Source organism: Mauremys reevesii, linkage group 3 (genome assembly GCF_016161935.1).
Source record: "Mauremys reevesii isolate NIE-2019 linkage group 3, ASM1616193v1, whole genome shotgun sequence".
Taxonomy (NCBI): Eukaryota; Metazoa; Chordata; order Testudines; family Geoemydidae; genus Mauremys; species Mauremys reevesii.
In genome coordinates, this window is record NC_052625.1 from 169,657,421 (window position 1) to 169,685,397 (window position 27,977).

A 27,977-nucleotide genomic window follows, 5' to 3' on the forward strand; every position below is an offset into this window, starting at 1 on the left:
TTGAACCCCCGGAGTATTTGGATGGGGAAAGGGCATGGGCTGCATAAGCCTTCCCACAGGCAAACTACGAGTGCCATCGAGCAACCTCGACCTAAAGGGGGGTAGGAAACTGGAAGGGCCTTGTGTAATTCTCACCAAGGAATGGGAGGGATGTTGGGGGCATCCCTGGGAACGTGGGTTGGTTCGAACTTCCCCAGGTCACTGGCTGAAGTGACCCTGCTCAGTTCGGTCTCAAAGGGGGAGAGATGTGATGAACTGGGACTGTTCTTACTGTGGTCTGTGAATGCTGAATGGGGGGTGTTTGCCTGGGAGGACAGTCTGCATTGGGGGATAGGAGACTGGATGGAGGGAGGATGCCTGAGCATGTAACATGAGAACCCAGGAAGAGGTTAGGGGCCAGGTGACACCTCTGCCCCGGAAGCTGAACAAAGGCTGGGGGGGAGGAGATGCAGGGGAGGGAGAGGAGTTGCAGGAGCTGGCTGGGGAATGGAGGGAAGCACAGACAGGGCTCTGACCCCCCAAGAGGGGTGTGGTGCTCCTGGGACCCCAAGATGGACAGCCTGTTGTCTGTGCCTGCAAAACCTGTTTTGGACTGTGTTCCTGTCATCTAAATAAACCTTCTGCTTTACTGGCTGGCTGAGAGTCATGGTGAATTGCAGGAAGCGAGGGGTTCAGGGCCCTGACTCCCCCACACTCTGTGACAATAACTGTGTACTTTGGAACTGTAATGCCCCACTACTCCTGACCTGATCACCTGAGATGCAGCTTTCTGAAATGTCAATGATGAAACCTCAGCGATGAGTCCAGATTTGAACTGACTGTGGATTCCAGAGAGTTGGATAAAGTGTTCTAGATAAGCCAAGTGGAAACGGTCTCAGACGGAATCTCAACAATGTTGCTTTGCTTGCAACATGGAATATCAGACACCAAAAAATAAGGCATAATTCTACAAAACCTTATTCTAGTAAATGGGACTACTTACACGAGAAAGGGCTTCCAGGATCAACGTGTGAACAGAATTGCACTGTCAACTGAACAGAATTAGACCAAAAGGTCTTTTATTCCTGAAGCTAACTAAGGGTCTGTCTACACTTATAGAGTTTTTGCGCTGTAGGTTTCACCGGTGATAGGGAACTAGTGAAAGTAAAGTATGGTCTGTGTACTCACTCAATTCCTCAGGTGTCAGAGAGTGTTTACACTACCAGCACTTCCATCGCCAATGAGAGCAGCGTTGTAGGGCAGTTATCCCACAGTGCAGCTCTCTCCATAGGTCTTGTGGGAAGGGGGGCGTGAGCGAAGGCATTCTGGGTCCCTGCTCAGTGCTGCCCTACTTCATGTCTCAGGAGCCCCTTTACTTCCTGGTTTCTTCCGTGGCATTCTTTTTAAAACCTCCTGCTGTCTGGCTGCTTTCCTGGCCACATCTACAAACAAAGAGAAAGGGAGCTTCAAACTTCCCAGGGCTTACAGGGGGAGGGGCGGACATCCATGCATCAGAGCAGATGCTGGCCAGAGTGGTCTTTTTTGGAACTGTGGCCAGGGCCGGCTTCAGAGTTTTTGCCACCCCAAGCAGCAAAAAAAAAAAAGTCACGATCAGCTCTACCGCCGCCGCTTCAGTCTTCAGCGGCAATTCGGCAGCTGGTCTTTCATTCTGAGAGGGACCGCGGGACCTGCTGCCGAATTGCCGCCAAGGAGTCGGACGTGCCGCCCCTCTCCATTGGCCACCCCAAGCACCTACTTGCTGAGCTGGTGCATGGAGCCAGCCCTGACTGTGGCATATCCTCTGGAGGCCAAAAGGTGTTTACACGGCTAGAACATGTCATCACTTTCACAGCAGTGCAAAAAGAACAGCGGTAACAGCTGTATGCCTCTTGCAAAGGTGGTTTTCTTTTTGAGGTGAAACTTCTGAGTTTCACCACAAAAAGTCATTAACAAGTGTAGAGGTTCCCGTGGTGTTAGCGCAAAAAAGGGACTTTTTGTGCTTTAAATGGTAAGTGTAGACATACCTAAGAGGGTAGTACATAGAGAAACAACCTCCTTATTGTCACCCCCAGCATCACAGTTATTACTAATTGTATATGCCAAAATTTTCGAGTTAATTAAAACTTCTCCCATATGATGTGGTTTAAGGAAGCTGAACATTTTCGTTTTTCTTTTAAAATATCAGTGAGCACAGGTCCATTTTGCTGATGCATTAGACTAGAGTGGCATGACCACTGGACACAGCACATCCTGTCAATATAGCTAGGGGAAGAACTGCCCAGAGAGTCTCTCATTTCACAGTTTAACTGGGAGAGCTGATGGGAGATAGAAGAGGAAGCCATATAGATCCTTAGTAACATAGGTGAAAAGCTTCTACAGCGATGCCTTCCTTTCCTGCTCCCCAATATAATAAACAACAGAAGCATCCTTATAGCTACAGAGCAATGGAATATTGTTTATATATATTCTCAGAGGGCCTGATTGTGCTCTCCTTTACACCAGAGCAACTCCACTGGCCTTTCCTTCCCACTGCCTTGCATCTTGGACCAGTGGGAGAGTTAAGAATTCCAATTTGGTAGCACTTTACACTCACCCTCTACACAACGTACAAGGAAGTGGGGAATCAGGCCATTAACCGTAAGCATAGTTTACAGTGGTGTGAAGAGAAAGTCCCAGAAACTTTCCTTTCTCAACTCCCCAAAGAGAAAGCAAAGCACCCTCCAACCTCTGCCTCCCCTCAGCACAAGCACAGTTACCTCCAGGCTGTGTGAAATTCCCCTGACTTCATGCACTAGCCTCTTTCCAGGAAATAGGAAGTTTTCTCAGCATTTAACCAAAAACAAGTTACTTAAAGCTGTCTAATCTCCACTCCCTGCTCCTCACATGAAGCAACAGTACTACACACCGAAAATATTTGCAAGGAGGGGAAACAACAACAACGAAATACCAATAGGCAGGTTCTGCTAGGCTCACCCTTTCCATTCAGTAAAATAAGGGCTGTAGTTAATAAAGCCCTTCTCCACCCAGCACCATTTGCTTGCTGCTTACCGGCTGCTCTGCCTCACTTGCTCTACCCTTTCTCCCCGCAGCCTCCGTGCTTTCCTGTGATGTGCTCAACAGCAGCGATCAGCCGACTGCAAAACAGAGAAGTCCGGGCTGCTTCTTCCAGCTTTGTAGAAGCAGAAGCAGTTGCAAGAGCCTTGAATCCCAGCTCCTCAGCACAGCCGGGACAGACGTCTGTACACACGGGATAACGTCGCTTCCTCCTGCGCCACCCTTTGTTTCCACCTGACATAAACCGTCCCGCCCTCCCCGGAGGGCGCAGTGGAGCGTCCCAAATACCCCGCACTGGCAAGCCGGACTCTGGGGTTGTTCACAGCTCTCCTTGGAGCTTAATTCTGCAGGGCAGGAGGGGGGCAGGTCACACTCTGCCCTGGTGCTGCAGCCAAGTTTTGCGTTGCACTGATGGAAAGGGCGATCGCCCCCCGTACAGAGTCCTGACAAAACACTGCACGGGGAGTGTGTTGTCATTGGCAGCGCAGCTGGTAGGATGCAAAACATGTCCCGTGCAAAGCCAGCCTGAGCCCAGCTAGAACCACTGAGCTGGGTAGAAACGTGGGAGCTGGAACCAACCCCTCCAATACCCCGCTGTGGGGCAGGATGTGTGTGTCCCCTGCGTAGAAATAGTGTGTCACACGCGTGTGTTGGCTGTATCGCGCCTCGAGTGTGGTATACGAAGGGACCCACGTCTTGGTTTTGCGCAGCTTGACGTGGGACATTTCTCACCGGCCGTAGTCACGGATTTCCCTCTCCGGGTGCTGCCCCGCTGGGGCAGGAGCCTCTCCAATGTGCCCTGTAGAAGCGGGACTGGGGCGAGGATGAGCGGGGTTGGCGAAGGCAGGGGACTGGGGAAATCGGTGGGGATTTAGGACACTGGAGAGTCAGGGGGAGCACCTGGAGTAAGATGCCTGGGGGTTGTTTGGAGGGGGATTGCTGAAGAGAACAGGTTAACTGGGGGGTGGGCGAGGACAGGCGGGTAATGGAGCCTGGCTGGACCAGATGGGGAAGGGTGATTAGAAGCATTTAAAGCCTCGAGCATGGGGAGGAGGGTTTGGAGCAGGCTCCCCCGCCTACATTACTTCTGATTAGCTTCCCCCACTCCAGCTTTGTGCTCCTTTCCCTGCCTGCCCCTTCCCCCAGCCCCCAGCTTTGCTACTCACCGAGTCTCCTCTCGCTGTTGCCTGGAGCTGCTTCCTGCTGACACTGGCTGCGAACCAGCGCGGGGAGCGGGGCGAGTCCCGGTTAGTCTCGTTTCAGTTTCACTTTGCTTATCTTACGCCCTAGCAAAATGCTTCCATGTTCGGATTCTTGCTTTAAAAAAAATCGTAATATTTATGCATTCATTTCCACCCGACGGAACCTAAATTTGGGGCTTAAACAACCTGACATTGTCCCTTTAATTATTAGGAAATTAACTTTAGAAACCAACGTGTGTGACACTGAGATGGCCCTAATCTATAGTTCCCAAGAGCACACTTTCTGGTGACAGCTAGAGAGTGAAATTCACCTTGTACAGGGGTTCAAATAAGGCTCTAGCTAGCAGTGATTAGTTCTTAGGCATTAATCAACCTTAAACCAGCTTTTATATCTAGCATTTAGAAAAGGGTCCATCTATTAACCAGAGTAAATGTAGATTATTCTGTAATTTTTCAGCATATGAACAGTTTTTATTTTACAAAACTGTTAGAGATTTTAGTAGATCGCTAAATTCTGCTGCATATTTTTTTTATTCCTAGTATTGTATTAAAGACAGTATTCAGATGATTTTGTTCACTATATAAAATGTTTGCAAGTCTTATGACATTCTTGCAAGGACATTCAGTGTCATAGTAGTTGGAGGTTGCAAGAGACCTTTAATGGAGTCCTATACTGATTTCATGTTCCACAGGAGATGTGTAATACATTTGCAATCTGCACATGGTAAGAAAGCCATTCAAGAGTAGTGGAGCAGTCTAGAATCTACACATTTTCTTATGCCCAAACGAGACCTATATTGATGCCCATGTGTCCACGTTGCCACTACCAGATGCAAATCTAGGACAGGGATCGTTTGTGGTCAGAGACTGGAAGTGTTGTTATTTATGAAACTCTTCTACCATGTGGTTCCAGGGTTTTTTTTTTGATACAACAACAAAGAAAATAGCTCGAGGCCCACCCAGTAAAGTGAGAAAATTACAGACCACTCCTAGGCATCTCTAAGAGACAATACTTCCCCTCTCACAAACACTGAGTCTGTGTATAGAAAAGAAAACTTTTTGTTAAAAGAGGAAAGGAACCCGACATTAATTTGTGAAAACACCACAGGCATGATTCAAAAACATATGACCACAATCAAAACACCCAACCTCAGGGTACGTTGGGCACCATCCTTATCCTCAGCTTCTCACCTTGCAGTGTGGAAATCTGAGAAACAAATGTTCTTTTAACACACCTCGCCCCTCTCTCTGCAATGAACCCCATTCACAATTGTCCTTGGTCGGCAAAAACCCAGAGTTTAGAGGTGCGTTCGCAAGAGTTCACCTCCCACCCTGGGGAGGGGTTGTGTGGAGACAAGGCATTGAGCAATGCTTCAGCTGCTGCTGCCATGCTGTTCGCTTCATGTCGCTTCCTGCTGCTCTGCCGTTGTTCACTCTGCCACTGCATCACTGTTCACTGTGTTGCTGCACTGTCAGCCAATCCATCGTCATTCACTCACCCCACCACTGTGCCATCAGCCGCTGTGTTGTCATTCACACTGCTGCTGTCCTCTCCACTGCAACCTCTGTGATGTCTTGAGGTCCCACCCACCACTAGAGCCCTGCGCGGATACAAACTTTGTACTCGCATCTGATCCGTGATGCGCAAAAATGGTCTGCATATATAAAGAGGATATCCGTGGATTTGCAGGGCTCTACCCACCACTTAACACAGCTCTCAGTGAGTTCAGCTTGTTAATGGGGGAGCCTCACTGCTAGTGCAGCTGGGCAGTGTCTTTCACTGGAGACAATGTCCCACATCAGGCCTAAAACAGCCCTGATTGTCAGTGATTTCAACTCTAATGATCCATAAGAAAATAAAAGACTCTCAGTTGAGTTTAATCAGCTCTGTCTTTAAATAATGGAGGCAGGGGGGATTGAAAGGTGTCTAAGACTCTTGGGCAGAGCCACACACACCCCATTCTCTCTCCCCTTTCACTGGGATTCGGCATCTCTTCCTCCTCCTTAATGAGTGCAGTTTAGTTGAGGATGACCCCCTCAACAAGGGCAGGCCAAGCACACATCTGCCACCACCCACTCACACAAGCACAACATTTTTTCATCACCCCTGCACCCAACATCAAAGTGGCTTGCAGTCCAGCACCAGTCAAAGGTGATCATTTGGGCAAAGCAGCTCCATCATGCTGTGCACATGAACAGAGTAGGCATGTCTATGCCAGCAGGTCTTAAACTGTGTCTAGAGACCCAAAAGTGGGTCATGGCCCCATTTTAATGGAGTTGCCAGGGCTGACTTAGACTTGCTGGGGCCCAGGGTCAAAGCTGAAGCCCGAGCCCCATTACTTGGGGCCAAACCAGAAACCCAAGTGCTTCAGCCCCTGGCTTCGGGGCTCAGGCTACAGGCCTCCTGCCTGGAGCTGAAGCCCTTGGGTTTTGGCTTTGACCCTTCCACCTCCCCCAACTCCTGCCACTACCCAGGGTGGTGGGGTTCAGGCTTTGCCCCCAGCCAGGTCAGCAGGGCTCAGTCGTCAGTCCCCCATTCTGGGGTTGTGTAGTCATTTTTGTTGTCAGAAGGGGGTCGCGCTGCAATGACGTTTAAGAATCCATGGTCTATGCAAACAAGGTCAGTTCCTGAAGTCTTTTCCCCTAGCTCATCACTAGATGTTAGGGGAGAGCTTATTCAGACCCTGCTCACCTCTAGACGGTGCCACAGGTGAACATAGTACCTTCTCAACAAATAACATGGTTATGTCTCTCCCTGAGAGAATATTACAGTCCAAATAAAACATAAGACATTGAGAGATAACAGTAAATAAAGGGTGAGGATATGTGACAGGGTTGACTGGCCCCACACTGGGGCTGAGCAGGGCTGCCCAGAGGATTTGGGAGCCTGGAGTCTTCAGCGGCAGGGAGCCCCCACCGCCGAATTACCGCCAAAGACCCAGCACTTCAGCAGCGGGTCCCGGGGTGGAAGGACCCCCCCATCACCAAATTGCCGCCAAAGACCCAGAGTGGAAGAAGCTCCAGGGGCCTGGGCCCCGCGAGAGTTTTCTGGGGCCCCTGGAGTGAGTGAAAGACCCCACTCCAGGGGCCCCAAAAACTCTCATGGGGGCCTGGGGCAAATTGCCCCACTTGCCCCCCCCCCGGGCGACCCTGGGACTGAGAGAGTTAACCCTTCCCTGCTGGCAGAGCAAGCCACCCTGCTGAGGCTCTGCTGGGCATGCTCCATCCGGGAGCCAAGCATAAAAGCCTGCAGAACTGCTCAGTCAGGACTAGAGGCTGGGGAAGGAGGACGCCCAGCGGAAGCTCCAGCCCAGGAGCAGTTGCGACCTTTACAGGGGGGAGCTGAGGAGCCAGGAAGCGGATTCAGAGACTGGCAGCTGTTGGAACCCCAGGGAGCGCTGGGTGCTGAGGAACCTAGAGACCCTGATGCCACAGGAACTGCTAAGTTTGGAGAACAGGTAGGAAATGAGCCAGAGAAGGGAAGGGAGTGGTATCTACCACCACTCTGAGAGCAGCATGTTGCGGTAGGATTCCCCGTAGCAGATCACGCAGTTACTGACAGGGCCCTGGGCTGGAGCCTGGTGAAGGTGGGTGGGCCCCGGGCTTCCCTAATGGGGGTCTCTAACCCCCCCCCTTTGTCACGACATAGTTCACTGACCCCCCTCTCGCCCCAAAGGAGACAGATGGACTCGGGCCATGCTATCCCCTGAGGGAAAAAGAATTTAGAGACACTCTGGCCATTAGGTCACACTGTTTTAGGAGCACACTATAGAGAGTCCAGCCGCTAGGCCACGCTACCCTGCCAGCAGAAGGAAGGGTAGCTGGTCCTTGGGCCCCATTGCTTTAGGAGTGCACTATATGGACTGAGGCTGCGGTATCCTACCAGGGGAAGCGGCAGCCCTGACTACCGAGGAGGTAGTAAAACCAACATAGATGCAGGGAGGTGGGATTAACCTCGCCCTGCCCCTTGAATCAAAGGGGTTGATGAGGTACAAAACCCACCACAGGATACAACAGCAAAAGAACAGGACATACTTATTGTTATGCACATCCAGATTGGGTTAATCCAATGCCTTGCAGAGCATCCCAGAAAAACAAATAAACAGCCCTTCTATTTATAAGAAATTAATTTTGGTGACATCTCTAACTGGCTGTGCTCTGTGTGTACACACACACACACACACGTTTACAGTAGTGAATTAAACTTAACGAACTTACATTTACACAGACGTGTTATCCAACCCTTAGTGTACATGTCTCTTAATTTCAGAGTTCTAGATGCTTGTGTGGGTGTGCTTAAAGATCCTGAACCTGGAGACAGCGCTCTGTTGGTCAAGCAAAGTAGTCCAGAGAGGTCAACAAAGTTCAGAGTGATTCTAACTTGGCACCAATCCAGGCTGCACAACCCCTGTGACGATGTGAGTTGTTATAACAGGGATCAATAACTCTGGATCCTGATTAGACAATAAGACCACTTCTTCTCTTCTCAGGCTCAGGGAAAGCACTTAAAGCCTCTTTACTACTCCCCTTGCCCTGAAAGCAGTTTCCCAAACAAAAAAACACATTGTGGATACTCACACCATCTTCACTGCATGCCAGGCTCTGTTAGTTCCGGTCACAGCAATAGCCTTTTGCCCTGGCTCCAATGAAGCCCAACAGTAGCCTCTTTGGCTCCATGGTGGTGATGGTAATATAGTATTTTATTTGCCTGAGATAGAATTTTGGGTTTTGTTCGCCCATTTGATTTGATATTCTTCTATCCTTATTAACATATGTGAACAAGAAACAAAGACACTGTGTGTTGCTTCTGCCTAGCAAGATGTGGTTTTTAGTACCATGCAAAAAGATAAGAAATAGGGCTGTCTATTCATCACAGTTAACTCATGCAATTAACTTAAAAAAAATCACGATTAATCGCAGTTTTAATCACTCTGTTAAACAATAATAGAATACCAACTGAAGTTTATTATTAATATTTTTGGATGTTTTTCTACATTTTCAAATATATTGATTTCATTTACAACACAGAATACAAAGTGTACAGTGACCACTGTATATTATTGGTTTTGAATACAAATATTTGCACTGTAAAAAAAGATAAAAGAAATAATATTTTTCAATTCACCTCATACAAGAACTGTAGTGCAATCTCTTTATTGTGAAAGGGCTAATTTACAGATTTAGATTTTTTTTTGTTACATAAATGCACTCAGAAACAAAACAATGTAAAACTTTTGAGCCTACAAGTCTACTTAGTCCTACTTCTCGTTCAACCTATCGCTAAGATAAACACGTTTGTTTACATATACGGTAAATAATGCTGCCAGCTTCTTAGGGTATGTCTACACTATGGGACTATTCCGAATTTGCATAAACCGGTTTTGTAAAACAGATTTTATAAAATCGAGTGCGCGCGGCCACACTAAGCACATTAATTCGGTGGTGTGCGTCCGCGGTCCGAGGCTAGCGTCGATTTCTGGAGCGTTGCACTGTGGGTAGCTATTCCCTAGCTATCCCACAGTTCCCGCAGCCTTATTTCCGGGTTGAGATCCCAGTGCCTGATGGGGCAAAAATCATTGTCGTGGGTGGTTCTGGGTAAATGTCGTCAGTCACTCCTTCCTCTGGGAAAGCAACGGCAGACAAGCATTTCGCGGCTTTTTTCCATGGATTGCCCTGGCAGATGCCATAGCATGGCAATCATGGAGCCTGTTTTGCCTTTTGTGACTGTCACCGTATGTGTGCTAGATGCCGCTCACAGAGGCGATTCAGCAGCGCTACACAGCAGCATGCTTTTGCTTTTGCATGACAGCAGAGATGGTTACCAACCATACTGTACCATCTACCAATCCATAAATTGGTAAAAAGATGATCATGGTTACCAGTCCTTTTGCACTGCGCCATCTGTTGCTGTCATAAGTGCCCCTGGCTGCTCTTAGCCAGGGGCTAGTTAAAATTGGGAATGACTCCCTGAGTCAATCCCTCCTTTATGGTATCAAAAAACAGAATCAGTCCTGCCTAGAATATGGGCAAGTGTACTAGAGAACCACTGTATCATAGAACCAGAGAGCACAGCTGCTCTGTGTCAGATCCTGCAGGAATGATGAGCTGTATGCTATTCACAGGGAGTGCTCCTGCAACAACCCCACCTGTTGATTCTGTTCTTCCCACAGCCTTCCTGGGCTACCATAGCAGTGTCCCCCCACTTGTGTGATGAAGTAATAAAGAATGCAGGAATAAGACACAGTGACTTGTTAGTGATAAATGAGTGGAAGGCAGCCTCCAGCTGCTATGATAGTCCAGACAGGACATTAAGGAGTGTGGAGGAGAGGAGCCCAGCATCCTGCTGCTAGTCCAGGGGCAACTGAATCTTTTCTTTACACATGAAGGGTGGGGGCTGATGAAGCTCAGCCCCCTGTTGCTATGATGAAGACGGTTATCAACCATACTGCACTATCTACTATGAAAAATTAGGTGCACATGACATTGGGGGACCTGACAGATGCTAGTCGGCATGGTTACCAGTCCTTTTGCACTGCACCATGTGCCAAAAAGCTCATGATGATGAGGACGGATACCAGTCATATTGCACCATCAGCCACCCATAGCGGGGGAGGTGGGAGCAAGGATGTTGGTGTTGACTGCTGCAGCATTGCGTCTATCTGCAGCATTCAGTAAAGATAGGGTGACATGTTAAATAGTCACGAGAGGATTTTTTCCCTTTTACTTCTGGGGTGGGTGGGGGGGTGTACATTGCCGAGCTATGCCCTGAACCACCATGGACACTGTTTGTTTGACCCTAGAGGCACTTGGAGCTCAGCCAAGAATGCAAATGCTTTTCGGAGACTGCAGGTACTGTAGGATAGCTTGAGTCCTCCAGTCCATGAGCGTCCATTTGATTCTTTGGCTTTCCGTTACGCTTGTCACGCTGCAGTGCGCTGAGTCCCTGCTATGGCATCTGTCTGGAGAATTTTTAAAAATGATTCTGAATTTCGTCTTCTATAACGGAGCGCTGATAGAACGGATTTGCCTGCCCTTACTGCGATCACATCCGCATGGTCCATGCTGGAGCTCTTTTTTTATTTTGATTTCGGACTGCATCGCCACCCGTGCTGATCGGAGCTCCACGCTGGGCAAACAGGAAATATTCAAAAGTTCGCGGGGCTTTTCCTGTCTACCTGACCACTGCATCCGAGTTCAGATTGCGGTCCAGAGCGGTCAGTGGTGCACTGTGGGATAGCTCCCGGAAGCCAATACCGTCGATTTGCGGCCACACTAACCCTAATCCGATATGGCAATTCCGATACTAGCGCTACTCCCCTCGTTAGGGAGGAGTACAGAAACCGGTTTAAAGAGCCCTTTATATCGATATAAAGGGCCTCTTGGTGTGGACGGGTGCAGCGTTAAATCGGTTTTATGCTCCTAAAACCGGTTTAAACGCGTAGTGTAGACCAGGCCTTATTTACAGCATCACCTGAAAGTGAGAACAAGCATTCACATGGCACTTTTTCAGCCAGTGTTGCAAGGTATTTACATGCCAGATGTGCTAAACATTTGTACGTCCCTTCATGCTTTGGCCATCATTCCACAGGACATGCTTCCATGCTGATGACGCTCATTAAAAAATAATGCAGTAATTATATTTGTGACTCAACTCCTTGGGGGAGGTTCTATAGATCTATAACTACTAGCAAATACTTATATACACACACACACACACCCCAAATGTTCTGCAGCTGCTGAATAGTTACCAGTCCTGATTGTAGCTTGAGTTCATGGCTTGAGTTCGCAGCTTGAGATCGTAACTCATGACAGCTAACTGGCCAGAAAAGCTGGGCACGAGGAGGAGCCGGGTCTCTGTTGGGCGTGCACTGATGCCCCTCGATGTTGATAGCAGAACGTTACTCAAAGTCTCTCATCTCACCCATCTTTTTTATAGGTTTTTAGTTTGGATTCAAGTCTATAGGTTTTGCTGTGTCATGCTGCCTCTGGGTTTGGTGATTGATCACCCGTCAATTGCTGGTGTGACTTTCAGCCTTGAACCTGGCTTTGATCTTCCTTCTGTTGTTCTTTTGTCCTTTTCTTTTTAGGGTGGATGTTTCTTACTCTGTTTAGGGCTGTTGTCTGCGTCTTCAGCCGTTGATATTTGAACTTTATCTCATCAGGACAGGCTGGCGCTGGAGGTTGATTCTATCACCCATACATACCTCATTCACACATCTAAACTAAACTAATAAAATTACAGCAGGGCTTGCAAAAATGAAGGCTGCAGCAACAAGCCTTCCACAAAATGGAGTAAGCATTTTAAAATGGGGTTTGAATTACAATAGTGCACAGAAGTTACAATGTAGGCAAAATGGCAAGTGTAATGAAATGGTGAACAGAAGTTACATTGTAGGCAAAACGGAGTAATGAAATGGTGAACAGGAGTTACAATGATACAGTGAATAACTAAAAACAATTTCATTCACATCAGTTCTACACCCCCCCACTCCCCTACAACTGACGGGAGGGACATAGGGGAATACTATAACCTAGGGGAGTCCCAGGAGGTGTCCCAGGGATGGATTAAGGGAAACAGGGGAGAAAGGAACTTGCTGAGGCAGGCTCGGAAGCTTTATGTAAGATGGGACTGTGTTACAGCTTTCCCCCTATTCCATTTTGTTTCTTACAGATGTCCCCCTACTCCATTTTGTTTTTGTTCTCCTCCTGTGGCTGCCCCTCCCTGGCTGTTAAGTTGTTTACCAGGGCCACTGCCCCTCTCAAAGAGAGGGCCCCTTAAGTCGTTTACCAAGAGCCATTGCCCTTCTCAAAGGGATGGCCACTTGTGCTGCGTGCTAAGTGGGACCACTGCCCTGTTCAAAGGGTTGGTCCTGTTATCACCTTGTTAAACCTGGGCTTGGTGTAAGGTAGGCAATGTCCAGAGCTGCAAGACCTAATGTGTTTTTTGAGATCCTTGGCATGAGTCATAGGCCTCATGTGCTTTTGAGTCCTGAGGTGTGAACTCACACCTATTGTCCAGGACTCTGCCCAGGCATGTCTCTGTGCTCACCTGCAGTTTTTCCCTGTGTCTCCTCCCCTGTGACAGAGGGAGCCTATCAGGATTACTGGCGGGAAAATGCCTGAGTTTGTCTTTAAAAAACAGGCATTTTGAAAAAAAATATCAGAACGTTTCCTGCATTGCTGCCTGGTCTGATCAGCCAGGGGTTCTGGGGAGTCCTTTCTCCCTCATTTTATTTTTGAGCGTACCCCCGTTTTTAAACCCCCCCCCACGAAGAATGAATTGCTGCCTGAGAGACCTCCTGATTATCGAGACCGTACCAAGCCCTCCTTGCTTCTTCTGATGTTGTTGCTGCTGCTTCTGCCTTTGCTGCTGCCTTGGGGACTGGTAAGAATCCCTCTGTGAAACTTTGTATACTTTTATTTTATTATTTTAGCTGCTGGCTCTGTTTCCCCAGAACACAGACTCAAACTAAACCTTGGTCTGTGTCTTAAAACCTCTCTTAAACTCCGCGGTGCTTTGCCGCTAAAAAATTAAGTTTGTGCCGCCGCTAAGCTCTGCTCCAGTGGGCTTTGCTTCAGGGCTCACTGTTTTCAGCCGTATCCACTGCTGCAGCCACCATCCCTTGGCTTCCTTGGGGGCTGCCTTGGGAGCTGTATCCTGGGCACATACCACTCTGCCCTCTGTAACTTCCCCATAGCATAAGGTGCACCATAGGTTTTGCTTTTTAGTCTAATAAGTCATAGTTTGCTAAGATTGTAATGCTTGTAAGTTTCACCTGCCTTGCTATAGTTTGCTGTTTTGTTGCTCCGTATAGTTGCTTGTTATAGTTTTGCTTAGAATTGTGATATTTGTTGTTTTGCCTAGTCGTTGGTTAAGATAGATTTAAAAAAGCCATTGCCTGGTTGTATTCTGTACCTGTTTTGTTACTTTGTATAAGCTGCTTGTCATTTTATATAAGTTTAATTAAGTTAGACGATAGATAAGGTTTTTTGCTGTTTGAATTCGTCTTCCCGCTGTCCCGATCTCTCCCTGAACTTTCCTGTGTCTGTTTTTCCCCCGCTCCAATCTTCCCCTCTGTGTACTTCTCCGTGTCTCCCTGTTGTAACCCTTTGCTGCTTTTCCCCCCGCGTCTGCATCACCCTCCGAACTTCCCAAACCCCTTGCTGCTTCTCCCCCTGTGTAACTTCCCAAACCCTTTGCTGCTTCTTTCCTTTTTTGGGGGGGGGTGTCCGCTTGTTGCTTAAACCTCCCTCTAGCCCTTCTTTACACTTCTCTGCTGCCTCTCCCTGTATCCCGTGTTCGTGCTCCCGCTTCTCCGCTGCCCCTCCCCTACCGAAGATCACCATCACACTGCTCCATTTGTCTTCACCCCGCTGCTCCGCAGCTTCCCTGAAGTGCTCTCCGCTGCTGCAACCTGTTTCTTCCCTCAGCCGTCTCCCCCATTCTCCACGTGCCTTCCCATCGCTTGCACGTTCAGCGCCCTCCCCTCTTGCTGCTCCCAGACTCCCCTTAAGTGCGCTCCAGCTGCTCTTGTCTCCCATACATCCAGCCCGCAGGCTCCTGAGGACTGCTCTGGGCTTCACCCCGCAGGGCTTCAGAGTCTCTCGCTGCTTGCAGCTGCACTCTCCTCTCATCAGTTACCACTGATCATTCACTCCCCTCCCCACTCCTGTTGCTCGACCCAGCCTTTAGGTACACTCTTGCAGATTATCTGCTATCACAGCCTCACAAATTAAGTCATTAATTTTCTTTTATACTGTTACACTGCATAATTTCACTTATCACCCATATTGTATCATTGCACTGTGAGTCACATTTTACTTGTGGTTATAACACCCCATTGGTTGCCTCCACTTTTCTAATATACTTTGTATTGCATTGAAGCTACCATTTTACTTTGCATTTCTTTTGGGTACATTTTGCATTCCACACTGTATCTAAAGTTGTTCCTATATAAAGTTGAGTTGCTTATTGACTGTACTGTATCCCATTGTGCTGAACCCCACTTACTGTACCCCGCTGTTAGAACTCCCTACACTGTTCAATAAGAACCCCCCCATCATTGTCTATTGTAAACACCCTATATACCCCATCCCATCGTATTTCATTGTTAAATTCCCACCACTTCCTTTTTCCTTTAATAAAGAAATTAATTGGCACCCCACCTATGTGGTAATTGCTCCCCAAGATCCCATATACCTGTGGGCAGGGACAGGGACTTGTACTGGACTCAGCCAACCGTGTCTGTGGGAACAGGCACAGGATGGACAGGGCTACACCATCCCTGAAGGTGCTCAGAATGGCTGACACACTCCCTGGGAAGTCATAAATGCACCAGAGCAGTGTTTCCCAAACTTGGGACGCCGCTTGTATAGGGAAAGCCGCTGGTGGGCCGGGTCAGTTTGTTTACCTGCCGCATCCTCAGGTCCGGCCGATCACAGCTCCCGCTGGCTGTAGTTTGCTGCTGCAGACCAATGGGGGCTGCTGGAAGCGGTGTGGGGTGAGTGATGTGCTGGCCGCTGCTTCCAGCAGCCCCCATTGGCCTGCAGCAGTGAACCGCAGCCAGTGGGAGCTGCGATCAGCCGGACCTGCGGACGCGGTAGGTAAAGAAACTGGCCCGGCCCACCAGGGGCTTTCCCTACATAAGTGGCGTCCCAAGTTTGGGAAACACTGCAGTAGAGGTGTTCATATGCCGAGTTTTACTTGTCAAGACCAACATTCTGACACTTGCAGAACTATGTTGGTAAATGTTTCATAAGCAGCAGACAAAAGGAGAAAAATTCCATTTGGAAGGGATGTATTTATATCTGCTCTCAAGAGGGCAAATGATCAAGCAATGGAATGGCTCTGTGATGATCAAGTGCATCCAAAACTACCTTCTCCTATCGGGCACAAATGGGTCTTGGAGGATGGACTGATCGCACCAATTATGCAGAAATCCTATAGCTAGAGGATTGATTTAGGATCGCAATCAAAAAATCATGTGCAAAGACTTGATGCTCACTACCCTGTAAATGTCTGGCCAGCTGTTTGCCTTATACAGAGATGTGTGAGTGGGACACCAATGTGCAACGTGTCTAGCAGTGGAGCCCTAGATGAAGATGACACTGATGATTACTTTGATGAATAAATGTTTTCAGTCCTACATGTCCAGGCTAAACTCTCTAGGACTACCAAAGGTCAATGTCATTGTCATGCAAGCAATACATTCATGTGTTAAAGTATCATTTTAAAAAGTTAACATTTAAATACATATATAGCTACATAATTGTTTTGAGTTTGTTGCCATTGTGTTCATGGAAGAGGGGTATTATTCAAAGCCCTAACTTGACCCATTTCTGAGGAAGCTGTATTATCAAAATTTCCACCAGCAGTAGGACCTGAGGGAGACAGAAGGGAGGGGAGGCAGTGAATCCCTCCTGCCATTTAAACTATGGTTCTGTAGCTTTTTATAAATCAAATGACACCTCCCTTACCTTTCTGTGCCTTACTTGCCACTTCCCCCAGAAAGAGATTTTACTACATTATGTTCTTAGACTAAAATTACTGGCATAAATCCTGACTCAAAGACTGTGTGTGTTTTAACTATAGAGGGAAACAATTTTAAAACACTTTTGATAAATGAGTATAGTACACTGATAGCAATCTGCAAAGAGACTGATATATTCATAGACTTCTTGTAAGCAATTCTATTTTCATGCACTCACTAATAAACCTGCACCATGTTCTTCAGGCCATGTTTTACTGTTATCCTCATAGCTGTTGCAGAATTATATCTTCTTCTTTTGGAATGTTTCACAATTTAATTTTTCAGAGGATCCATTTTTCACTGCTGTATTTGGAAATTTCCTGTCAACTGGACCAAAGAGATGCTGAGTCGTTCTGAATAACCAGTATGGATTAAGTATTAATGTAAGTGTACTTAACCCCATGAAAAAAACAATAAAATATGGAAGTCCCAGATTTTCCACCACGTCATTCCAATGGGAAATACACACCCACCACATGTGATAAAGAAAGACCATGCGGCAGTGAAGCATATGAATATTTACCCATTGGCTTGCCTTCCAAAAAAGGGTATTACCATAGCCAATCTGGAAGAGACAACAACAAAGAAAGAGAAATGAGATTGCAGCGTCAAGATAAGGCAGTCAGTGTTTTCTATAAATAAGATACATATTTAGCTTTCCTATTGTTTAGTGCAAAGTTCCATGCAAACATTCTCTCAATCATTTTTCTCTTGAGTGCTAAGAGATTGCACATTTATATAGCACAGTGGGTCTCAAACTTTTGTACTCATGACCCCTTTCACACAACGAACCTGAGTGTGACCCCTTTTATAAATTAAAAACACTTTTTTATATTTAACATTACAAATGCTGTAGGCCAAATAGGGTTTGGGGGTGGAGTCTGACAGCTCAGGACCCTCCACACAATAACCTTGTGACCCCCTTAGGGGTCACGACCAGGGCCGCCCAGAGGATTCCGGGGGCCCGGGGTCTTCGGCGGCGGGGGGCCCTTCCGTTCCGGGACCCGCCGCCGAAGTGCCCCAAAGACCCGCGGCGGGAATCCCCGCCGCCGAATTACCGCCGAAGCGGGACCCGCCGCCGAAGTGCAGCCCGGTCTTCAGCGGTAATTCGGCGGTAGGGGGCCCCGCCGCGGGTCTTCGGGGCACTTCGGCAGCGGGTCCCGGAAGGGAAGGGCCCCCCCGCCGCCGAATTACCGCCAAAGACCGAGCTGAACTTCGGCGGCGGGTCCCGCTCCGTCTTCGGCGGTAATTCGCCAGCAGGGTGTCCTTCCGCCACGGAGCGGAAGGACCCCCCCGCCGGCGAAGACCAGGAGTGGCAGAAGCTCCTACGCCCGGCCCCGCAAGAGTTTTCTGGGGCCCCCGGAGGGAGTGAAGGACCCCGCTTCAGGGGCCCCGAAAAACTCTCGTGGGGGCCCCTGTGGGGCTCGAGGCCTGGGGCAAATTGCCCCTCTTGACCCCCCCGGGCGGCCCTGGTCACGACCCCCAGTTTGAGAACCCCTGATACAGCACCTTTTCTCCAGCAGAATTCTAAACCACTATGCCACCTATGTGCATACAGCTTTACTTACATGCAGCCACCTGTTGGATGGAGGAAGACAATCATAACAAGTTACAAAAGTGCAGTGGAGCTAGCAGGGGCTAGGAAGTTTTGGGAAGTTTCTCTCTGACTGCTCTAGCATCTACATGCACAGACAGGACCTCCCTGTTTAAGTTCTCATTAAAAACACCGCAGAAGGGCTAAGGTGATCCCGTACTGGCTTGTCAGTGTAGTTCTAAAAAGAGTCCAGATATTTTAGAATTTAAGCTTAATCTACTAAAACACACCACTAGGAACTGATTACCATTTGGGAAGCAGGACTGGTTTTTTTCTCTCGCTACAAGCATGGTAGATCTCTTCAAAGCTGTTCTCCCTGTCACCATCCACAGAATATACATAAACATTCATATGAGGGAGCACACATGCACATGCCTTTAGTCTACAGCAGAAATTGAATAGTCTATATTAAGTTTGTTGGAGCTGAAAAGGTATTCCCATAATTCTATTTTCAGTCTTTAAAAAAATCTTTTAAAAATAGAGTTTACTAACCTAATCTTTAGTCCTGTGCACTAGATCCCAACTAGTGAGTCTGTAAAGTAATTTTTAAAAATCTTTCCATTTTGTTTCTTTTCTACAAAATGGGTAAAAAAAAAAATTGTGGACAGTATTTAAGTATTTTTAGGATGTTATAATTAAGGATTCCATGGCCACTTCACTTCAAGTTTGGAAGGAAAAACTCTTCCTTGATCCCAAAATTAATCTCCCAATTTGAAGGCCAATATTTCTTTGCAGAATTTTTTTTGAGGTGGAGGCAACGTGAGGTTTATAATGGAAACTTCTATCACCAATAATTAATACAGCAAGTTCTTACCTTTGAAAGCACATAGGAGAGGCAGCCAAAAGGAGTGCACATCTCAAGTAGCAGTCCCATCAGGGGGAGATAGTGCCCAGATTTTATGTTAATTATCATACCAAGAAGCCCAACAAAGGCAAATAAATGATGAACTACCACGAGCACATCAAATGTTCTGAAAACAATATTAGACACATGAATAACTACACTGTCATACAAGAAGAAGCCAGAGGCTAATAAGCAGTGAAACCAGCTCCACTTTTGCTGTGAATATACTTTGTCAGCTTGAAAAACTGGATCAATGAGCAAGGCCCACAACCCAGCTATACAACTCTGAATTCCAAACAGGCCAGATGTGATAGACGTGTTCCATGAGACCTTCTGTTTTCCTGACAAGGTGCGATAACTCGCACTGATGCATGAGGACAGCCAGTGAGCTAGAAGAAATACTCCCACGTAGATAAAAAAACCAGCTGCTAGTAGCTTCAAACGAACTTCCCACAGAACATAGTCCCAGTCAAATATGTCTCCGGATGTTGCGCCATGATTTGCAAGATTCATTTCTTCTTCTCTACTTCAAAATATTTGGAGGGATTCTGAAGCTTCTCACCCCCACAATGGTCTCTTATAAAGCTACAGAGCCTCGGCTGTTACACAGAGCAGAAACCCATCTGCAATAAAAAAGACAGAAGAGACTTGTATCGAATGGCTGTGTTTGTGTGTATATATGGTCTCCCCATTCATGAAAGCTCTCTAGTTTCACGACTGTTTAGAGTTTATTACTGTTTCTACTGATATTTCCCAACAGTTCACAACTGACATAAAAAAACCTGTTCAAGGCTGATGATTAGCCTTCAAGGTCACAAACAGGTATATAAAAAAGAAGATGAGACATAGGCAGAGAGAGAGAGACTCCCTGTTTCCTTGCTTGCAGAACTATTAATGCCAATGGATGTTACAGTCACAAAAAAACATTCCCCTTTTGTTCCCTAGTTATATAAAAATACAATACATTTTCTTGGTCATTTTCTTTATTGTTTTTTCCTCCCTTTAATTGAATTGTCTAGTTAGAATTGGTAAGGCAACCCCCATCTTTTCATGGACTATGTCTATATATCTTCCTACTGTATTTTCCACTCCATGCATCTGGTGAAGTGGGTTTTAGCCCACGAAAGCTTATGCCCAAATACATTTGTTAGTCTCTAAGGTGCCACAAGGACTCCGTTGTTTTTGCTGATACAGACTAACACAGCTACCACTCTGAAACCTCCCTTTCTGTTACTTGTACATCAATTCTTTTTTTATCTTCGTCTTCCCTTCCCTTTATAAATCATTCCTCAAGAAGTTCTTCCAGCTATTGTCAACACATTTTAAAAATAATCCTTCACCAACTTATACTGTCAGTTCCATTTCCCCCCACAACACCTTCCTCACAAAACACTTAACATTGTTTTATGACCACTGCTTTTTTACTTCTAACAAAGTTAATATTCCAGGTGTGAACAGAAACAACTACTATGACATAAATGAAGGGCCACTGCTAAAAAGAGAAAAAAAAATTGAGGCTTACATTAGGATTACCATAATTCAGGTTCCCAAAAAGAGGACACTGTGGGGGTGAGGGACAGGGAGGGAAGCTGGGGGATGTAGGGAGAGCTGGGGCAGTGCAGTGTCACTCCCTTTCACGGTGCAGTGTCACTCCCTTTCACGGTGACACAGCAACTGGCACAAACCCAGGACGCAGCAACAACCATCAATCAGCGCCTCCCTGTGGGACCCTCTCCCCATGGGCTAAGAGCTGGAGCATGGATGGATGGGATCCAGCTGCTATGGCTTTCAGGGGAATGGACCAATCAGTTACAGATGTAGGGGAGTGGACCAATCGGGAAGCAGACCATCAGGGCTCTTTGCTGTTATTTGTAAACCCTGTTGGGACAGAGAAAATATACTCTGTCAGGGGGAAACCCAGACATATGGTAACCCTAGCTTATGCTTCTTTAGCAGCATTTTTAAAGCATCACTGAACCTTCATTTTTTCCATCTGTAAGCCCTCTCGATACGTCTACACTATATTTTAAAACCCACAGCAGCGAGTCTCTGAGCCCTGTTCTATAGACTCAGGATTGTGTAATGGTGCTTCAGGCTCATACTACGGCACTAAAATCAGCTGTGCAGATGTTTGGGCTTGAGCTGGAGCTTGGGTTCCGAAATCCAGGTAGGTGGTGATTTTGGGAGCCTGAGACACAATGTCTACAGCGCTTTTTAGCACCATAGCATGAGCTTTGGGTTCTCAGACTCACTGGCACTAGTTTTAAAATGCAGCATAATCATACCCTAAGAGTCTTTAGGAGTCAAACATACACACCCAGTTTACAGGGTACAGATTAAAGCTGCAACAAACCAGCCACTATGGGCCTCCTTCTCAGTTACACTAAGGCCATTTTACACTGCCTGGAAGTATGAAAGAGCCTTGAACGGTTAGAGCAGAATAATGTGGTCTAAACATAAATGAAAATTGAGCCCTATCTCTAAGGTTCATGTGTACACACACTTAATTTTGTCTAGAAAAAAAGAAAATCAGTAAACATTATTCTCTATATGTTTACATTAACAGACCTTTGATACACACAAATATGTACTTTGTTATAATCAGAACTTTTTTAAATCTTTTTCTGTATTAAGTCATATTATGAAAAAATAAATACAACTTTTCAAAGCTTAAAGAAAAGACAGCCCTGCTTCTTACAATTCTCTGTTCTGTGAGGTGTTTTAATTACATATGCAGCATCACAGGTGTGCGTGTTTGCAAGCCTTGTAGGACAATGAAAATTAGAAGTGAGAACACAGGACAAATGGACAAAGCATAAATTCACAAGGGGCCTTGTAAATAATATGTAGCTAGTAGATAAAGAAATGGAAGATGTGTGATAAGATTTTCTGCAGCTTTTCTTACTAGCACAATTCGTAACACATGGATAGCTCATGATGATCTATACAGGGCCTGGTTCACCAAATTAGCAAGCCAATCATAATGCCTGTGATATGTAGAATGTAATGTGTATGTGTTAGTCTCTTTTAGAATTTGTGTATAATCTCATTTAAAACTATGTACTTTGGAGTTGTGCACTCTAATCTACTCCATGGCACCTGACCTGATCACCTCAGGTGCAGCTTTCTGAAATGCCAATAAAGAAACCTCAGTGACAAGCCTGGATTTGAACTGAGTTTTTGGATTCCAGAGAACAGAATAAAAGTGTTCTCGCAGAACTGAAGTGTTCTGGATAAGTCAAGTGGAAAAGGTCTTGGAGGGAATTCCAACAATGTTGTTTTGCTTGCAGTTTGGAATATCAGACACCAAAGGGCATAATTCTACAAAACCTTATTCTAGTAAACGGGACTACTTGCATGAGAAAGAGCTTGCAGGATCATCTTTTGAATAGAATTGCACGGTCAACTTATGAACAGAACTGCACCACACTCTAAAAGGGCTTTGATTCCTGAAGCTAACTAAGCAGATAGGACACAGAGAAACAACCTCCATATTTTTCACCCACATAACAGTTAATATTATTAACTATACAGTCCAGAATTTCCAAGCTTGGGGGCATAAAGTTAATTAAAACTTCCTTCACATGAGGTGGTTAAAAGCAGCTGAATGTTTTCTTTCATTTTTGTTTGAAAATATCCATGAGACCAGATTGCTGAGATTGCTGGACACAGCACATCCTGTCAATATGGGCAGGGGAAGAACTGCCCAGAGAGTATCTCATTTCACACAGTTTGACTGGGAGCCAGGGCTGGTGCAACCACTAGCCAGTCGCCTAGGGCGCCAAGTGGTTGGAGAGCCAGTTGCATGTGGTCGGCAGCCCCTGTGCGACCCCGGCTCCCTGCCGTGCTCAGGCTCTGTGGCTCCCGGGCATGTGAGCTACCGGAGCGCAGGGCCCTGAGCCTACTCTGGGAGGGCAGTGGCAGTGGCAGCTCATACTCCTGGGAGCCGCAGAGCCTGAGCGTGGCAGGGGGGAGCCGGGCGGCACACGGGGGCTGCCACCCACATCCATCCACTGCAGGAGCCCCCAGGGGGGCACCAGGTGGGCTGCAGCCTGGGCAGGCGCACCCCCCGGCTTACCCCTCACCGCGCTCGGGTTCTGCGGCTCCCGGGCGTCTGAGCCGCACTGCGCCTCCTGGAGAAGGCTCAGGGCCCTGCACCTTGGTGGCAGCTCACATGCCTGGAAGCCGCAGAGCCCAAGCACAGCAAGGGGGCAGCCAGGGGATGCATGGGGGCCGGTGCCTGCATGCATCCGTGGCAGCCTGTAGGAGTCCCCGGGGGGTAGGGGGGTGCCTGGCCATAGCCTGGCCAGGAGGGGCGGGGGGTGCAGCTGCTCCCCGCTAGCCGCGCCACCACTTTTGCAGGGCTGCTGCCCCCCTGCACTGCGCTGGCTCCTCCATGGCTGGGGCTCACCGCCCCCGCAAACCAATGCTCTGGCTCTCCGGTGCCTCCAGAAGGCGGCTTCTCCCTGCCAAACTGGTGCAGCAGCCCAAGCCCAGCAAAGTCAGTGAGTGGACTCGGAGCAGGGACCGCCGGGGTGGGGTGGAGAGGGGAGGGGAGGCTGTGCACCCTTCAGGGGAGTTCAGGGGGGGGGGAGGGGGGAATCTGGTCTGGGGAGCAGCCCCTGGGTACGGCTGGCCCCTGGGGTCTATAGAGGCTCGTTGGGATTTGCCCCTCAATGAACTGATGTGCCAGGGGGGCGGGGGAGGGTTTGTGGAAGTTTCGCCTAGGGTGCAAAATATCCTTGCACTGGCCCTGCTGGGAGCTCTGGTGGGAGGCAGAAGAGGAAGCCATATACACTGTTAGCAGCATAAGTAAAAAGATTCTACACAGATGTTTTGCCTCCCCGCTCCTTACAGGTACACAGCAAAGGAGTATTGCTTATTTATATTCTGAGAGGGCCTAATTCTGCTCTCCTTTACACCAGAACAACGCCACTGGCCTTTCCTTACCTCTGCCCTGCATGCTGAATCAGTGGGAGATTATAATTTGGTAGCATTTCACACTCACTGTGCACAGATGTATACAACGATACAACGTACAAGAAAGTGGAGAATCGGACGATTAATGTCAGCAGAGTTACACTGGTGTGACCAGAAATCTTCCTCTCTCAACTCCCCTAAAAAAATGAGAACGAAAGCAAAACACACTCCTCCGCAGCACCACCAGTTACATACAGCCTTCTAAATACAATAGTTAACGGGCTGCATGAAATTCCCTTCTTCCTTCTCTCCCCGTCTGGCGTACCTGAAGGAAGCACCCCAGGAGAACCAGTCAGTTGTCTGGTGGAGAGTGAACCTGAAACCAGGTCAGCGTGTTGTGGGCGGATCCCCACTCGCCCAGTGGTTGACTTCTCTGCCTCTGATAGGGTCCTGGGTTGGGATGTGGTGGAGTTGGATGGGCCTGTGTCTCCCCCACCACCCACCCCTGAGGTGGCAGTACTTCCCCCCCTCAGTAGGCCAGGAGCCTGGGATCCTCAGTGTGCCCCAAACCTGAGCCCCATAGACTGTGTGTGTGTGTGTGTGTGTGGCGCTTGCCCCAAACCCGAGCCCCATAGACTGGACTGGGGCTACAGCTCAGCCTGATTGCAGGCCAGAGCCCTAACTGTTGGCTGACCCGCCCTGCTTAGAGGCCGGGGAGATTGACTACCGCAGCTTGTCCAGATTGTAGGCCCAAGATTTATCTAGCAGCTGCCCCGCTCTGATTTAGGACTAGGTGAAGAGACAACTGTAGCTCCCCCTGGCCACCAGACAGAGCCCAGAATGTGTACGGCCCACCCCACTTGAAGGACGGGCCCTGTTGTGAATTGCTAATTCTCCCCCACCCACCCACACTCTTCTTCTGATTAGAGAAGCCCCTGCAGTCCCAACTTGCAAGGCGGCATGGCCCCCTGCAGATGCGGAGGGACGGCTCCACCAGCATATGGACACAGTATTCCCTCAGTGGTCACACCAGTGCCAAACACAGAGGTAAAATAACCTCCTTTCTCCTAGTGAAGATTCACCCTGTTCATACATCCAAGGGTCACATTAGCCACAGCATCACACTGGGGGCTCATGTTCAGCTGATTACCCACCAGGAGCCCAAATTCTTTTTCAGGATCTTTGCTTTCCAGGATAAACTCTCTCATGTGTATGTCTACACTACAGCAGCACAGCTATGGTGCTGTAAATACTTCCTACACTGACAGAGGGGGGTTTTCTGTCAATGGAGTTAATCCACCTCTGTGAGAGGTGGTAACTAGGTCAAAGGAAGAATTTGATATTTTAGGTATATATCAGGCCCAGATATGGCCTATATTCTTTGTTCTATGGATGACCTTACATTTGACCATACTGAAATGTACATTGATTCTCATCATATCAAATCTGGTATGTGTTTATTTTTATGCCAGCTCAGAACATCTTCATCCCATCTCCACTCACTTGCTCCAGTGTTGGAGGTTCCCTGTAACAGATACTTACTGCAATATTATGCAAATGCTTCTGTATGCATCTTGTTCAGTACAGGGCCGGCTCTAGACCCCAGCGCGGCGCACGCAGGGCGGAATTTTGCCGGCAGGGCGGCAGGCGGCTCCGGCGGACCTTCCACAGTCATGCCTGCGGGAGGTCCACCAGAGCCGCGGGACCAGCGGACCCTCTGCAGGCACGTCTGCAGGAGGTCCCCCGGAGCTGCGGGACCAGCGACCGCCAGAGCGCGCCCCGCGGCGCGCCGCCCTGCTTGGGGCAGCAGTATTCCTAGAGCCGCCCCTGGTTCAGTATCACACACCCATTCCAGACACACTGTGACAGTGAGACGGTTCAGTTTGCTTTCCCTCCAATCTTGGGTTCATTCTGGGTTCATAGAAGAGGAAGCCATATAGATCCTTAGTAGCATAAGTAAAAAGCTTCTACAGCGATGCCTTCCTATCCTGCTCCCCAATATAATAAATAACAGAAGCATCCTAATAGCTACAGAGCAATGGAATATTGTTTATTTATGTTCTCAGAGGGCCTGATTCTGCTCTCCTTTACACCAGAGCAACTCCACTGGCCTTTCCTTCCCACTGCCGTGCATCTTGGACCAGTGGGAGAGTTAAGTATTCTAATTTGGTAGCATTTTACACTCACCCTACACAACGTACAAAGAAGTGGGGAATTAGGCCATTAACCGTAAGCATAGTTTACAGTGCTGTGAAGGGAAAGTCCCAGAAACTTTCCTTTCTCAACTCCCCAAAGAGAAAGCAAAACACCCTCCAACCTCTGCCTCCCCTCAGCACAAGCACAGTTACCTCCAGGCTGTGTGAAATTCCCCTGACTTCATGCACTAGCCTCTTTCCAGAAAATAGGATGTTTTCTCAGCATTTAACCAAAAACAAGTTACTTAAAGCTCTCTAATCTCCACTCCCTCCTCCTCACATGAAGCAACAGTACAACACACCGAAAATATTTGCAAGGAGGGGAAACAACAACAACGAAATACCAATAGGCAGGTTCTCCTAGGCTCACCCTTTCCATTCAGTAAAATATGGGCTGTAGTTAATAAAGCCCTTCTCCACCCCGTACAGAGTCCTGACAAAACACTGCACGGGGGAGTGTGTTGTCATTGGCAGCGCAGCTGGTAGGATGCAAAACATGTCCCGTGCAAAGCCAGCCTGAGCCCAGCTAGAACCACTGAGCTGGGTAGAAACGTGGGAGCTGGAACCAACCCCTCCAATACCCCGCTGTGGGGCAGGATGTGTGTGTCCCCGGCGTAGAAATAGTGTGTCACACGCGTGTGTTGGCTGTATCGCGCCTCGAGTGTGGTATACGAAGGGACCCACGTCTTGGTTTTGCGCAGCTTGACGTGGGACATTTCTCACCGGCCGTAGTCACGGATTTCCCTCTCCGGGTGCTGCCCCGCTGGGGCAGGAGCCTCTCCAATGTGCCCTGTAGAAGCGGGACTGGGGCGAGGATGAGCGGGGTTGGCGAAGGCAGGGGACTGGGGAAATCGGTGGGGATTTAGGACTCTGGAGAGTCAGGGGGAGCACCTGGAGTAAGATGCCTGGGGGTTGTTTGGAGGGGGATTGCTGAAGAGAACAGGTTAACTGGGGGGTGGGCGAGGACAGGCGGGTAATGGAGCCTGGCTGGACCAGATGGGGAAGGGTGATTAGAAGCATTTAAAGCCTCGAGCATGGGGAGGAGGGTTTGGAGCAGGCTCCCCCGCCTACATTACTTCTGATTAGCTTTCCCCACTCCAGCTTTGTGCCCCATTATCCTGCTCCTTTCCCTGCCTGCCCCTTCCCCCAGCCCCCCAGCTTTGCTACTCACCGAGTCTCCTCTCGCTGTTGCCTGCAGCTGCTGCCTGCTGACACTGGCTGCGAACCTGCGCGGGGACCGGGGCAAACCCCGGTTAGTCTCGTTTCAGTTTCACTTTCCTTATCTTACGCCCTAGCAAAATGCTTCCATGTTCGGATTCTTGCTTTAAAAAAAATCGTAATATTTATGCATTCATTTCTACCCGACTGAACCTAAATTTGGGGCCTAAACAACCTGACATTGTCCCTTTAATTATTAGGAAATTAACTTTAGAAAGCAACGTGTGTGACACCGAGATGGCCCTAATCTATAGTTCCCAAGAGCACACTTTCTGGTGACAGCTAGAGAGTGAAATTCATCTTGTACAGGGGTTCAAATAAGGCTCTAGATACCAGTGATTAGTTCTTAGGCGTTAGTCAGGTAAAGTGAATTACACACACACACACACACACACACACACACACACACACACACACACACACACACACACACACACACAC

At 48.1% G+C, this 27,977-nt stretch overlaps 3 protein-coding genes across 7 annotated transcripts in view; all 3 read right to left on the minus strand.

Annotated features, from left to right (window-relative positions):
• LOC120401301 (protein CLN8-like) overlaps positions 1-4,231 on the minus strand; it is a 43,196-nt gene extending 38,965 nt beyond the window's left edge. The window contains exon 1 of the mRNA XM_039531082.1: positions 4,200-4,231. The gene's annotated coding sequence lies outside the window, so the exon portion shown is untranslated. The remainder of the gene's footprint in view (positions 1-4,199) is intronic.
• The window catches only part of LOC120401305 (protein CLN8-like), a 68,831-nt gene that overhangs the window by 3,002 nt on the left and 37,852 nt on the right, over positions 1-27,977 (minus strand). Inside the window, exon 1 of one of the 5 annotated variants that reach the window (XM_039531093.1) lies at positions 4,200-4,283. The exons of 2 other annotated variants lie outside the window; for them this stretch is intronic. The gene's annotated coding sequence lies outside the window, so the exon portion shown is untranslated. Of the gene's footprint in view, positions 1-1,167; positions 1,334-3,027; positions 3,159-4,199; positions 4,284-27,977 lie in introns of those variants that run through there. 2 more of the 5 variants (XM_039531096.1, XM_039531098.1) reach the window with 2 other exon arrangements.
• Positions 17,007-27,551, minus strand: LOC120401304 (protein CLN8-like). The gene is made up of 3 exons (XM_039531091.1): positions 27,490-27,551; positions 19,174-19,826; positions 17,007-17,330 (listed from the first exon to the last, which is right to left on the minus strand). The coding sequence occupies exons 2-3, from the start codon at positions 19,714-19,716 to the stop codon at positions 17,007-17,009; spliced, it is 867 nt and encodes a 288-aa protein (XP_039387025.1). The 5' UTR covers positions 19,717-19,826; positions 27,490-27,551.